Source organism: Salvia hispanica, chromosome 3 (genome assembly GCF_023119035.1).
Source record: "Salvia hispanica cultivar TCC Black 2014 chromosome 3, UniMelb_Shisp_WGS_1.0, whole genome shotgun sequence".
Taxonomy (NCBI): Eukaryota; Viridiplantae; Streptophyta; class Magnoliopsida; order Lamiales; family Lamiaceae; genus Salvia; species Salvia hispanica.
The window spans coordinates 25,135,654-25,149,761 of record NC_062967.1 but is presented as its reverse complement, the minus strand read 5'-3'; the positions used below and the strand labels follow the sequence as shown (position 1 = coordinate 25,149,761).

Below are 14,108 nucleotides of genomic sequence, written 5' to 3'. Positions count from 1 at the left end.
GGCAGCTGGCGAGCTTGGCGACGTGACGAGCTGTGGTTCGTGCGTGACGCCCACTTCGCCGGCCACGAGTGGGCGTCGTTTATATCCGTTAAAATTGATTTTTTTTTATTTTTTATAAAAAATTCAAAAAAAATTCAAAAATTAAACAATATATATAAAAAAATTCCAAAAAGTATACTAGCCGTTTATAGTTGTTTATAACCGTTTTTTTTCAAATTTTGTAATTTTTTTACAATTTTTTTAAAGTCTCCAATCACTTCTATAAATACCAAATCATTCCCACAAATTATCTATCATTAGACAACTCTTTCTTCTGCTTCTTTGCCTCCATTTTTTTTAGTGGTGTGTTTTTTTGTTTTTTTTTATGATTTTAATTATGTACTTTTTTTTTATATTTTTAGGATTTTAAGTTGTAATTTTATTTTATTTAATGAAGTGTGTTTTTTATTAATTGGATTTGTTGAAAAAAAAAAAATGAAATTGAATGAATAGTTAAGAGATGAGATGGTTAACAGATGGAGGGATGTAGATGCTATCTCTTAGTTAAGAGATGGAATGAAAAGGTACAGTGGGCTCATGAATAGTGAATAGATGAGGGGGTTAAGAGATGGATAAGAGATAAGAGATAGCGTTGTGGATGACTATATACTCCCTTCTGAGTATATAGCAGATGACATGTACAATTGGTAAGATGTACTGTTGGTAAGATAGGAGAGCAAGATAAAAAATAATTTGAGTTTTGTTAGGAAAAAATAAAATTTATTTTATTGAAGACAAAATGTTACCAAAAATATTTTTACAAGATATGACCAAAATTATGAAAATAGTCTCTTTTTGTCTGTGGGATGCGGTTTGGAAATATTCGGGAAATCCACGGGGAGTTGCAAAACTACAATTTCAGTTGAAATCTCCTAACATAAATATTGATTCATTAAATTACTAATGTAATTTCAATGACAAATTTATGCTATATATATTGTGTAGCAGTTCACTCACTTCTAAAAATTTATGCAATCATTGTATTGCAGAGAATTAGCTGTATAACACTTCCAATTCAATAATTTTGAAACGATTACGTAACGGAAAAAAAAAAGACAAACAGAAAGTTAGGTGGTTTCGAAGCAGATTCATTCGGGTCGGGTCGGGTCGGGTCAGGGAAGCGCCGCCACTAGCTTCCAAAATATAGTGGCTTCATTTAAAGCACGTTTTAAATATAGATGGGCCACGTGAAAGGATGGCACATTTATCCATAATGCTAACTTTTTTATTTACTCTTTGGTTGCCACATTGCTTTCATGATTTGAAATAATCCACTTGTTGGCCTCCTCTACCTTGTAGCTTCGCTTACCTTTTTATTTTTCTCATTATTAAACTCGAAGATGGACCATTATTACTAGTTTTATATTAGTAACAAATAGTGAATCATACTCGCGGATGCAATAAATCAATCATTGTGTAATATATTCATTACAGCGAATAAAGCAATTCTCATTTTTCATTTATTTGGCATAAGTAGCTTTATTTTGGAAGATAATACTCTTAGGACTTGTTTGGTAGCTATGTCATGTTTAGACTAGACACGATATCATTATGATAGTAATCATAGTTTCGATTAGTTAATTTACATATATTGGGTGTTTGGTAGATTAAGATAATTGTGAGTTATCTTATTGTAGTGTTTGGTACAATAAGTCACAAGTAAGGATTAAAATTATGATTGTCAAAATTATCCTCATTAGTTTAAGTTAATTACTAAACTATCATCATTTTGCCCTAATAATTCCTATAAAATCATTTTGTTTAAAATTAACATCTTTTCAAGCTAAACTCCTTACAAAAATTAGCATCTTTATATCAAAAAACTTATATTTATTTTGGTATTCTATTTTTGTGAGCATTAATAATTTTGGACAAATTTTATGAATAATCAATTATTATTTTGGACAAATTCTATATGAAAATATTTTATCAAGTACCAAATTTTATATGTTCAATTTTTTGAAGTTTAAAATGTTATGTTTAAAACAAAAGTAATTGCCTTCAAGTATTACGTAATTATAAGTATAATATAATATAATGTAAATAAAGTAATATAATGAGAATATAATATGATTTAATGTAAAGTAATATAACGAGAACATAAAGTAATATAATGAGAATATTATAATATAATATAATGTAAATAAAATAACAAAGTAATATAATTAGAACAACAAATTGACATCAACAAAATTCTTAATATGATTTAATAGGAAAATGACGTCCTTCAATACAACAACTAAGTAAAATTGATGGGTTAGAAATTTTGATGGGTGAAATTGTATTTTGCTAACTTAACTAGGCTTCCATGATAAATAACATAGGATTTTGGGTAGTTACAAATATGACTAAAACATAAGATTTTCAGTGGGCTTTGTGCGGGCCGGAAATAAAACACGGGCTACTATGTTTGGTAACATAACTACCAAACACACAAATAAACCTAGGCGAAACATAGCTACCAAACGGCCCCTTATTGTCTCAAGAAAGACATACTTTGTGGATAACACATAATTTTAGCGAATGTAATTTAGTAGTAGTACGAAAAGTAGAAAGAAAAAAAAATATAATATAATATAGATTATAGAGAAAAAAGGATATTGAAATCATTATTAAGAAATAAGAATAGTTGAATGTATTATTAATGATGATTTATTTAAAGTGAAATTTGCAATGCGACTTTTATTATAGGATAAAAGAAAGTGTGATATTTTTCTGGAGGAGGAATACCGATGTTGGTTAGATAACTTTAAAGAAGTGACGAAATATTAAATACACCAAATCAATTACTCCATGTTTTGCAACAATAAAACAATTGAAATACAATTACGTACTAATCACATAAAGCACTATTCATATTATATAGGAGTACTTTGCAACGTTAGGTAGATGGGGAACAAATATGATTGAATAATCCTATACATCTAAAAGTAATAAGCGAAAGTTCAACAGAGATGACTTCGAATACCAGTGTCAATCAAGTATCCGCAAGTGTTACTTACACGAAAAAACTACATCTATCTTAAGTACAAATATTTAAGTCAATCTAATAAATGATTTGGGTTACTCTCATTGTGACCGTTTAAAAGAAAATAAAAAAGGAGATTCTATATATAGCCATGCCTTTTTTATTTCTATCGCCTGTTGGCTTGAATACAAAAAAAAAATTACTATTAATCATTGTATTATTTTGACCTTACAACGCATAAGTATGGATGTGCTTCTATTTTTTATATGCAACAGTCGAATTAGTGATGTGATTCATTAACTTCTTGTTTAATTTAGTATTTGTGATTTTGTTGTCTGTCAATTATAATTCACGTGATTATGCACCGTTATTGCGGTTTCTAAATCGGTCATTATTTAATCATGGGTATTGGTAGTGCATATTGATGTTACCTCATCAACGAAATTAACAATATTACTGGGAGTCTACTAAACATCCACATCCAATACATTCTCCTATGTAATTGATTTACTTTCCATAATTAGTATTTTGAATGTAAAAAATCCATTTGAAACACGTAATGATTTCAAATTTCGCTCTAATAGTTAAAAAAGTATATAGAAAGAAATAAATTAATAAACCATCCTAACACACACAATTCAATAGGAAGTAGAGGTCGTATTAAAATTATTTTGGATTTGAACTGGTTTGGCCCAAATTAAAGTTGCTTATAAATAATGTTATATCCTCGGCCCAAAATCAGTTCTGATGCCAGATTCAGAGTAATGGAATATAAAAGACATATTCTGAAGCATTTTATGCAGCAAAAAATTACTCCCTAATCAGATCTTTGTGCTTGGAATCAAACCAAAACATCCATTTCCTATTTTATATTCAACTTCGGAGGCCAATTATGAAGAAATCACATGGTTAGGGCATCCTCATAACTCATTGCAGTGATTGACAACTTAGTGTCGTAATGTTGTAGCCTTTTTGTAGTCAGGAACAACTGGATTTCAAAATGTTCGTGTAGCTCTTCACTCTGAAGAATAACCACACGACGACATGCTTATTTCATTCGCTAAGCACGCTGTTGCAAATGCCCTTTCTACCTGGACCTTCTCCACTTTTTCCACCCATCACTTTTCTTCTTTAATTTATTATTTCCAGATCCATGCACGCCATTAATTAGGACGTCGTGCCATTGGACCAACATTGTTATTTCATTGAAATCTACATATCTCATGGGTTCCATTCAGGGACGGATCTAGCTTATTGCTAGATGGGCAAATGCCCTTGCTCAAATTTAACTACATATATATAAGAGGTAACTGCTTTTAAAGTCACCAACTTTTCATGAATTCCGGTTTTTCCCACGAACTTTAAAAAGTTCGTGTAATGTCACGAACTTTTTTGTCGTTTGCCATTTTCTCATGTCAGGTTTTTCGGTCTAATTCAAACTGTTCGTTTCCTATTAAGACAATGTCCAAATTCTTTTTTCTTACTATCGTTATCTTCGTCTTTGAAATAGCTTCGCGTGGATACCTTGTACGCCTCAATCGGAACTCGGATGAAGAAGTTATGGCCATTATGATGGTACAAGGTACAAAGGTCGCAGCCTTCATCAAATGGCCATAACTTCTTCATCCGAGTTCCGATTGAGGCGTACAAGGTACCCACGCGAAGCTATTTCAAAGACGAAGATAACGATAGTAAGAAAAAAGAATTTGTACATTGTATTAATAGGAAACGAACAGTTTGAATCAGACCGGAAAACCTGACATGGGAAAATGGCAACCGACAATAAAGTTCGTGACATTACACGAGCTTTTTATAGTTTGTGGGAAAAACCGGAATTTATGGAAAGTTGGTGACTTTAAAAGCAGTTACCTCAATATATAAATATAATTTGCTATAACATTTTTTGTATTAATCTTCCATTAATTGCCTCTTCTTGAATGTTTAAATTATCTTCATGTATATTTTTGGCGCTCTTACTAAAAATTTCTAGCTCCGTCCCTACTTCCATTTATTCGAATTCATTAAACATAAATAGGTCTTTTATGACATGGTACATCGGCCGTTCTTTTATCAACAGCCAAATCACAAAAAGATTGCGTCTTATTACTTTAAACCATGTTTTTTTAATTACAATTATTTAATTAAAACAACTTTCTACTATTAACTAATAAAGTGATGATAAGCAGTAAGTTGCGTGAAGCTATTTTAATTTGAAATGTTTTAATTGATGTAGAAATTTCGGAGAGTTGCCGCCACTTTCCCTATGCGGTTTTTTAGCAAATGATCACATCAATAGCATAATGATGAAGTGGTTAAATTGAGTAATATGTTTGGCAATTACCCATTTTGTTTACCGTAGAGGGTCAGTGCTGGACCAAAAATGGAAAAAAAACAAGGAGAAAAAAAAGAGAATCTTTAGAGCTATGATGATGCTAGTTTGAGCTGTTTGTAACTCATTATTGACATTATCTCTATTTAACACTGATTCCTGCATGTTCATCTCCCATCTCAACTATTCCAAACCAAACTATAACAAATGGAATCTCTCAGATTTGCTTCCCACGTCAGCACTCCGGTTACTCGGAGGCTCAGCCTCGGAAACCGGGTCGGGTTCAGAATATCCGCGCGGGCTGGGGCAGAGCCCGATCTCAGTGTGACTGCAAACGGGTTGAAAATGCCGAACCCCTTCGTCATCGGGTCGGGCCCTCCCGGCACCAACTACACTGTCATGAAGCGCGCCTTCAATGAAGGCTGGGGCGCTGTCATCGCCAAAACGGTACCGTTTTACTACACCTCTTTCCTCATTGCAAAATTCTTAATTGGCCTGAATATTGTGTGTTTTCTTACGATTCTGGATGATGATTACAAGTAATTGAAGCTTGGTGATCTGGATTTATGCCCAGACAAATACAATCAATCATAGATTTATAGGCATGATCTCACCTTTTATAGCCTACAATTTCAAAAAGCTTGCTTAAAAATAGGAATACATCTGATGAAATGGTGAAGAAGGAGAGAGGTTTGATCATGAACAACATGTGCAGGTGTCACTGGATGCTTCAAAAGTTGTGAATGTGACGCCTCGATATGCTCGATTACGGGCTGGAGCGCCCAAAGGGGAGATCATAGGATGGCAAAACATCGAGCTCATAAGCGACCGGCCTCTGGAAACTATGCTGAAAGAGTTTAAGCAGTTGAAGGAGGAGTTTCCGGACAGGATACTTATTGCTTCGATCATGGAGGAGTACAACAAGGCTGCGTGGGAGGAGCTCATTGACCGGGTCGAGCAAACTGGAATTGTAAGCACACAGGATCATCTTTCACTGATGCCAGCTTCCTTGTTACTGTGTTGATGGCCTCTTTTTGCAGGATGCTTTTGAAATCAATTTTTCGTGCCCTCACGGGATGCCAGAGCGTAGAATGGGCGCTGCTGTGGGGCAAGATTGTGCACTTTTGGAAGAAGTTTGTGGATGGATCAATGCCAAAGCTACGGTTCCTGTTTGGGCAAAGATGACTCCAAACATCACAGACATCACAAAGGTTTCGCGTTTTATACTTGTTAGAAAATGAAGCGATTCTATAGGATGGCTCTGCTGGTTTATTATACATAAGGTGCAATTCGTTTTCTGTTTGTACAGCCAGCCAGAGTATCTCTGGAAGCTGGATGCGAAGGGGTTGCTGCGATCAACACGATCATGAGTGTAATGGGAATTAATCTCGACACCTTGCGCCCAGAGCCTTGTGTAGAGGGGTAAACTTACAGTGTTACGGATCAACTTTTTCTCGATGTAAACTGTCTCCACAAGCTTCTGAATTTTTGCGTTGTGTACGGACTTAGATATTCAACTCCTGGGGGCTATTCAGCAAAGGCAGTCCATCCTATTGCACTTGCAAAAGTGATGAGCATTGCACAGATGATGAAGAAGGAATATGCTGGTAAAGATCTCTCGCTTTCTGCTATCGGAGGAGTTGAGAAGGGGAATGACGCGGCTGAGTTCATACTTCTTGGAGCCAATACAGTTCAGGTTGGTCACAAAAAAAAAGTATGAGGCTTATTTCTACTAAGATGAGTAGCTAACAAAATCTATGCATTTTCTAGGTCTGCACGGGCGTGATGATGCATGGATACGGTCTCGTGAAGACGCTTTGCTCTGAGCTGCAGGAGTTCATGAAGAAGCATAACTTTTCATCTATAGAAGATTTCATGGGGTATGAACTCAACTTTCTCAACATCTTTACATGTGCAGGAGCCTAAGTGTTTTTCCACGTTCTTCTGTTGTGCTCTTCTCTGTATACGATCAGGGCTTCGCTCGACTACTTCACGACCCACATGGATTTGGTGGCAAGGCAACAAGAGGCAATTCGCGAAAGGAAGGCCACCAAGAAAGGGCTGCAGTCGGATAGAGACTGGACAGGCGACGGCTTTGTCAAAGAGTCGGAGAGTATGGTATCAAACTGATGAGTCCTGATCAAATGTGAATCTTTTCATGTGTATGCCTGTGTCTGTAGCAACACAAAATTCAATAATGGAAAGCCCAAGTTGTTCTTTTAAATTACTTGTTTCATCATCTTGAAAAGCAGATTTCTGTTCCATTTTGTCTTCATGCTAGTACAATACAATTCCAGCATCATTCATCAAGCAAAGGGGAGAACTTGAAATTTGATTTGATATTTTCAAATCATGTTGAATATAAGGATTTTCTATAGGGAAATTGGTCGTTAATATCATGAACTTTAGCTGAATTTTGGAATTTTCTACAAACTTAAAACTTAGTAGTAAAACTAAGAACTTCGTTGTTCTTGATGTTCATCATTGTATAGTATCATATTTTATAAACAGTTCCAACTTCTAAGAGAGCAGCATTAGGAATATTGAGTGCAACTGGAGGCTCCCTGCTGTTCTTATCAAGAAAAACATAAGTCATCACCAGCAGTCTCTTGAACAAATTCGAGCCTTGCCTCGCCATCAAATGAGACTGCCCTAAGATATACGCCGTCCCGCTTTCCCGAGCGTCGATGATCTCTTCCAGTTCCTGCCTAACTGACGCGCGCATCTGAGGGCTCTTTGGGGGCAGCATGAATCGGACTCGTTTCCTGTTCACCGGAGGAGGAGGACTGCCACTGCTGCCTGATGGACCATGCAGCAGACCACGTCGAGACTCGCTCTCCCCCAAGTTCGGACCGCATTCACCCGAGCTCGTCTCTGTCACGGTGATCAGCCCGCTCCCGTTGTTCAACGGGGTCCCCAGAACAATCATCCGACCTTCGGGTGAATTCAGAGCTTCCTGATCATATTCCTCCCTCGCTATGAACTCTCCGATCGAGCTGATTATTTGGTCCTCGAAGTCATCCGTGTCCCTGACGTTGTCGTGGTATCCGTAGCGTACTATGCAGCGGTATATTTTGTACTCTTTCGGGCCGACTCTGCCTATGAGGTACCGCCTGCTCGAGTGGACGTACGGCACCGGTGAAGCCTTGAAGGTTACAAAAACCAGCACTTGATGAAATGCAGGAATATTAGTGATGAAATGAGTAAAGAAAGCAGGGATTCCCATGTCGACATCGGAATAGACGAAGCCGATGCCCGGCACCCTTGAAACCCCAAGGCCGGGGCTGTAATCCGTTAGCCACTCGATCGATACCTTGTTCTCCACATCGGATTCATACTTCTTGAGAGTGCCATAGTGCCAGGAGGCCATGATCGTCATAAAGAATAAGAATAGGATGATCAAGCACCAGGCTCCGTGGAAAAAGCTCGTCAACGTTGATGAGAGATATATCGCCTCAATGGAGCCAAAGAAGAGCAGAAAACATACTGATGCAAACAAATGCTTCTCCCAGTACAGTGCAATCACGAGCGACATTAAGCAAGTCGTTACCAGCAAGCCCACAGTAACAGCCAAACCTGCCATCAGAAACGACGAGAACAGCAAATTTCTCAACTAGGAAAAGGTCGAGTAAGCTCCATTGATAAAGAGATAATGCTACGAGAGAGTCATACCTGTTGCTTTTGCAAGCTCTGATATATCATGCAAGCCAATGGTGAATGCTATACTCAAAATCATAAACATCCAGTTTGCATCGGGGACATAGACTTGCCCGAAAATTTTATCCGACGTGTGAACAACTTTTACTCTGGGGAAACAGTCAAGTGCCTGACACTGGTGTATGATGGAGAATCCAGCTGTAATGGTTGCTTGGCTTCCTACAGCCGAAGCAAACAACGACAACACAGCAAATACATGCTCCAGACTCCCTGAAATATCGATCATTGTCAATAATAAGAACTGATGATCCAGGGCAGAGAGGGACATATGAGGACAGACGAATCTTACTATTAGGTATAGATTCACTTAGATGAAATGCACCATCAACACGAAGATTCTTCGAGACAAATGCAGCTTGTCCAGCATATGTTAACAAAAGGACGGGATATATGAAGCATATGAATGTTATCTGCATTAGAGGAAGAGTTTGTAGTTCACAATCTTAGAGACAGGGCTCAGAACTTCTCAACATTTTTTAGATTTTGTAAAAATTCAATGTGTGTCAAGTTATACTTACCTTGATAGATTTCTTGGAAAAATGACCTAAATCTGCAAACATTGCCTCCGATCCTGATTACACGCAGCCAAAAAGAATATTTAATGTCAATAATGAAATGTTACGACTGTGCAGACATTGAATCAATTAGGATGCCTGATCCAACCTGCAATGCATAATACAATGCTGCTTAGGAGTTTCCAGTGTCGGAGATTAATTTTCTTCATGAACCTCAGCATGTATACTGGGGAGACTGCACGGAGGATCGAGGCATCATGATGAATAATATTATAGAGGCCAAACCCGCTGATGAAGATGAGCCATGTGATGACGATTGGAGCAAATAAGCACCCAATTCTCTTGGTTCCGTGATGCTGCAAAGTGAAGAGGCAAACCAATATGGCACATGCGACAGGAGTCGGTACATCTGGATATATTTAGAGAAAATCAGAACGTTGAATGAATAGCTTAAAAAAGTACTTACAATCCACTCAACAACTTACATTTCTTCAAGGCATTTGCCACATGGTCCTCTGTTTCACGCGAGGAGAAAACTGGTGAAAACAGATAACAGCTTTTAGTTTATATAAAAGAATACAACTATAGTAATTATAGTTCAAAAGATAAAATTTCCTGTTTCTGGTATATGCATCAAAGTCATACCTTTTGATATTTTCGCCATTGATCGTCCAAGACCAGATGTTGCTGATAACACTGCACTTGAACACAATTTAAGATTAGTATTCCGGTCTTATCAGTTGCAAATAATTGTAGTTTACTCAATGAAGACTATATTTGAAAGTAATAATTTTATCAAACAAAAGGCCAACCAGAAATTGCTGGCGTAAGAACTGCATCGCTTAGTATCATGCAAGCACCAAGCAGAGCAAGGAATAACAGCAAATAGTGACTGCTTTTATATTTCTCTATAGCATTTCTCGCTTTATTTTCTGGTTTTCCCTTGGATGGATCCGAAGAGACCTCCTCTTCTTCTTGATTCAAGATCTTGCTCGAACCCCTATTGGATGGAATCAGCCCCACTTTAGCATGCCTACATAGTAACGAATATAATGAAAATGGACCACCTGCAAAAAGATCAATGAAGTCTGAGTTTCAAAATGCACACCAACACTTACAGTCCATCCCCCAGCTCAATAAAGCATCAAGATCATTACCTTCTCCGTCGTCATCAGCCTTCAGTACAATGAAAGCATACTTCAGCAACGGAATGATGGTTAGGGTCCAGAAGATAAATGAGAAGAGTTCGTGCATTTCATCTGGTGATGAAATTTCCCCTGGGTCAATTGATTCGAGTACATATAAGGGAGCCGTGCTCAAGCGGCCATATATTACACCAAGGCTCTGAAATGACAAAATGAGTGTCTGCATCCATGTGTCTTTCTGCATATCCACAATATTGTTAAAGTCCAATACTATTCAGGGCCAAAATTCAAGAATCATAAGACAGACAATGTACAAATTTGCATCAACCAGTTTGACAAAATACAAATGCATTAAATACAAAAGATAGAGCAAAGTCAGTAACTGAAAAACAAAATCAAAAGGAAATTTATGGTTTAAGAATCTGTCCCTAATAAAAGAGATGCTTAGCATTTTCCTGTAAAAGAATTCCTTATCTCTTTTCATGCGAATAAGACCACAGCACAGAAATTCCTTCTAAAAACCATTCTGAATTGGATACATAATTACTGTAAATAAATCCATTTTATGTTCGAGCTTTTGGAATGAATCTTCAGTTTCGTTCCTAATGATAAATCCTGCCAAACAAGGCTGTTATAAAAACTACCCCCAGCACAGTAAATGGTAAACATAATGCAAACCAAGAAAAGATTCGAAGATCAATCAGAAACAGCAAACTTTCAATACATTAGATTGTAAATGTTGATATGCATTCAAGTATGTACCAGCGCAGTATGCATAACACTGTCTCGAATCATTTCCAAGAATGTATGAAAAATTTTATCTGCTCATTATTCAAGTATATAAAGGTGAATGCCTTTCTCAACTCCATTATTTATGTTTCATTGTTTCTTTCATCAATGCCTGAGGAAGTAGATGGGAAAATTTCTGTACAGAAATTTCTAAACCTAGAGATAAAACCTTTTACCCTAAACTGAAGCAAAATTAGGCAAAAGATTAGTTGACTACATATACCACCACAAAATGTTATGGATCTAAATTAAATAGTCTTTGTTGCCTAAGCCTACTTTTGCCAGCACCTTCACTCTAACTCAGATTTTCCCAGCAGTTGACTGAATTTTAGCACTTAATAAATAATATTATCCCCAATAAAATAGTAACTTACTAAATTATATCCTCAGTCAGTACAGTGACAAATCAGAGAAATCAATGGTTGCATATGCAGATAAGCACATAATTCATCAAGAATAAATACCACACATATATAGGCCGGCTGAAGTGGAACCACATCTCCAGAATTTATTGCAAAAATTAGAATCTCCGAAATTTAGGAAATAATTCAATCCATACATTTTGCATAGAAAATATAAACAAAAATAAAAGCAAAAAGGAATGTTTTCTCATAAAGCAAATCCCAGAAAATGAACAGCAGCGGAGAAAAATGTTGAGCGAACTTACTCTAAAATTTACAAAAATAGGCACAGAACTTATGGCCAGAGCATCCATTGATCACATGAGAGAATTGAAGAGCAAGGGAGCTTGATTGCAGAAGAAAAGAGGCCAGAAACAATTCAGGAAACTGTTTTAATCTGGCATGAAATTTGTTCGGCGAAGAGGAGTATAGCTGGATAGCAACACAAGAGTGCTCCAAAAATGTGGTCTTGGAAATCTAGAGGGATGAAACCAAGGGGAAAACGAGAGAGAGAGGGCGACAAAACCAGTGGGAAAACGTGAGGGATAAAGTGATGAGAGAGACAGAGAGGGAGGGAGATTTGTACAAATATACATCTATTTGCATATAAATAATTAATTAAATATAATCATTTGAGTAAGTGCATGCATGCCTAATCAACTAATGTACTATTCATATTCACCACACAAGTTTTAGTACATAATGAAATTGATAAATAAAAGTGATAAGTAAAAATATTGAAATATTCTTACTTGAAAATAAACTCCTATCACATTTAGAAGAAAAAATAAACTTTTCAAAAATATAATTCGACTAGTTTTATGGGACTGACCAAAATATAAAAGAACACTACTTTTTTTAATTAAATGTATTTTGCAAAAGGGATTTCAAACGGAAATTGAATAAGCAATTACTATGAAATATAATTTCATAAGTTGAAATCTGAATTATCGCAAATAATCTACTGTGCTGAAAAAAAATTGCTGGAGTTGTAAATGAGAAATAACAGAAAAATATAGTAGTAATTAAATTATTGTTAGTACAAAATGTGATTTAGAAATAAATAAAAACTTATCATAAGTACTCCAGACAGTAATTTTTAAATTTAAAAAAAGAATTATATTTTCATGGAATATTAAAGGAAATCAGAGTAGTATTTCTGTCACTTCAAACTGTTGGAACGGAACGGCAAACAGTTGTGTTTTTGTTTAATAGTGACAAAAGCAATAATTACCTGTTGCCAAATCAAGTTGTTTATCTAATTGGCAGTACTAAATTCAAATTAAAATGTAAATGATGAAAATCAATCGATAACCAAATTTTGTACAATTAAAAACTAGTTTATTTTTAAAAAATAAATTTATTTATCCATTTAATTGAAATATATGGATGTATATATAGTACATGGAAAGTGAATAATATTATGACCATATATTTATGATTTGTGTATAATTTTTTTACTTTTTTAGAACCATAAAAATAATTAGTGCATATTTTAATTTAAATTTTAAAAACAACAGAAATAACATTCAAATATAAAAATAAAAAATAAGGTTAAAGGCTAATAAGTCTTTTTAACTTGTCCAATTACTACATTTATTATTTTAAATATAATTTATACATCAAATTATTAATATAACCTTATTTTGGTTGTACAAAATTTGGTTGTTTATCATCACTCGATGAAAATTGATGGTGTTTGGATACTCTTGGTCAAATATTGTGAGACGAAAATTGACTTAATGTTTTTAGTATATAATGATATAGAAACATTTTATAAACAAGAAGAATGCAAATCGTGTAGGATGGTAAGCTTTGGACTGGATGATAAATAGTAGACTAGTAGTATTAAATCACCTTAAATATACATGCAATTGGTATCATGTTTGATAAAAATTCTCTACATTTAGAATTTATTGCTATGTAGTACTCCTATGTCGCGGATTTATTTTGTATTCTTCCTCATTTCCCCTATATTTTGTGTTCTGGAATTAATGATACTAGTATAATTAGGTAACGTCCCTTCATATGTCTTGTTTACTATTGAATTCCTCTAATGATGTACTAGAATTGATGTACTACATTGTATCTTTTCATAGTACTGTAGTTTTTAAAAGAACAGAAATTGTTAGTACTACATATTTTTGGACATATATATCAGTAATTTCAAATTTTGGTTAATCTAGACGATATGAATCCATTCAA

At 35.3% G+C, this 14,108-nt stretch overlaps 2 protein-coding genes across 2 annotated transcripts; one reads left to right on the top strand and one right to left on the bottom strand.

The window, feature by feature from the left end:
* Positions 1-5,381: 5,381 nt before the first annotated feature.
* Positions 5,382-7,560, top strand: LOC125214107 (dihydropyrimidine dehydrogenase (NADP(+)), chloroplastic-like). The gene is made up of 7 exons (XM_048114990.1): positions 5,382-5,783; positions 6,052-6,306; positions 6,377-6,547; positions 6,646-6,758; positions 6,846-7,032; positions 7,107-7,216; positions 7,310-7,560. The coding sequence occupies exons 1-7, from the start codon at positions 5,544-5,546 to the stop codon at positions 7,464-7,466; spliced, it is 1,233 nt and encodes a 410-aa protein (XP_047970947.1). The 5' UTR covers positions 5,382-5,543; the 3' UTR covers positions 7,467-7,560.
* Positions 7,561-7,719: 159 nt separating this feature from the next.
* Positions 7,720-12,457, bottom strand: LOC125214106 (potassium transporter 10-like). Its single transcript, XM_048114989.1, has 10 exons — positions 12,170-12,457; positions 10,726-10,951; positions 10,381-10,635; positions 10,214-10,264; positions 10,054-10,104; positions 9,717-9,977; positions 9,572-9,624; positions 9,343-9,463; positions 9,009-9,263; positions 7,720-8,912 (listed from the first exon to the last, which is right to left on the bottom strand). The coding sequence occupies exons 1-10, from the start codon at positions 12,215-12,217 to the stop codon at positions 7,831-7,833; spliced, it is 2,403 nt and encodes an 800-aa protein (XP_047970946.1). The 5' UTR covers positions 12,218-12,457; the 3' UTR covers positions 7,720-7,830.
* Between the last annotated feature and the right edge of the window lie 1,651 nt (positions 12,458-14,108).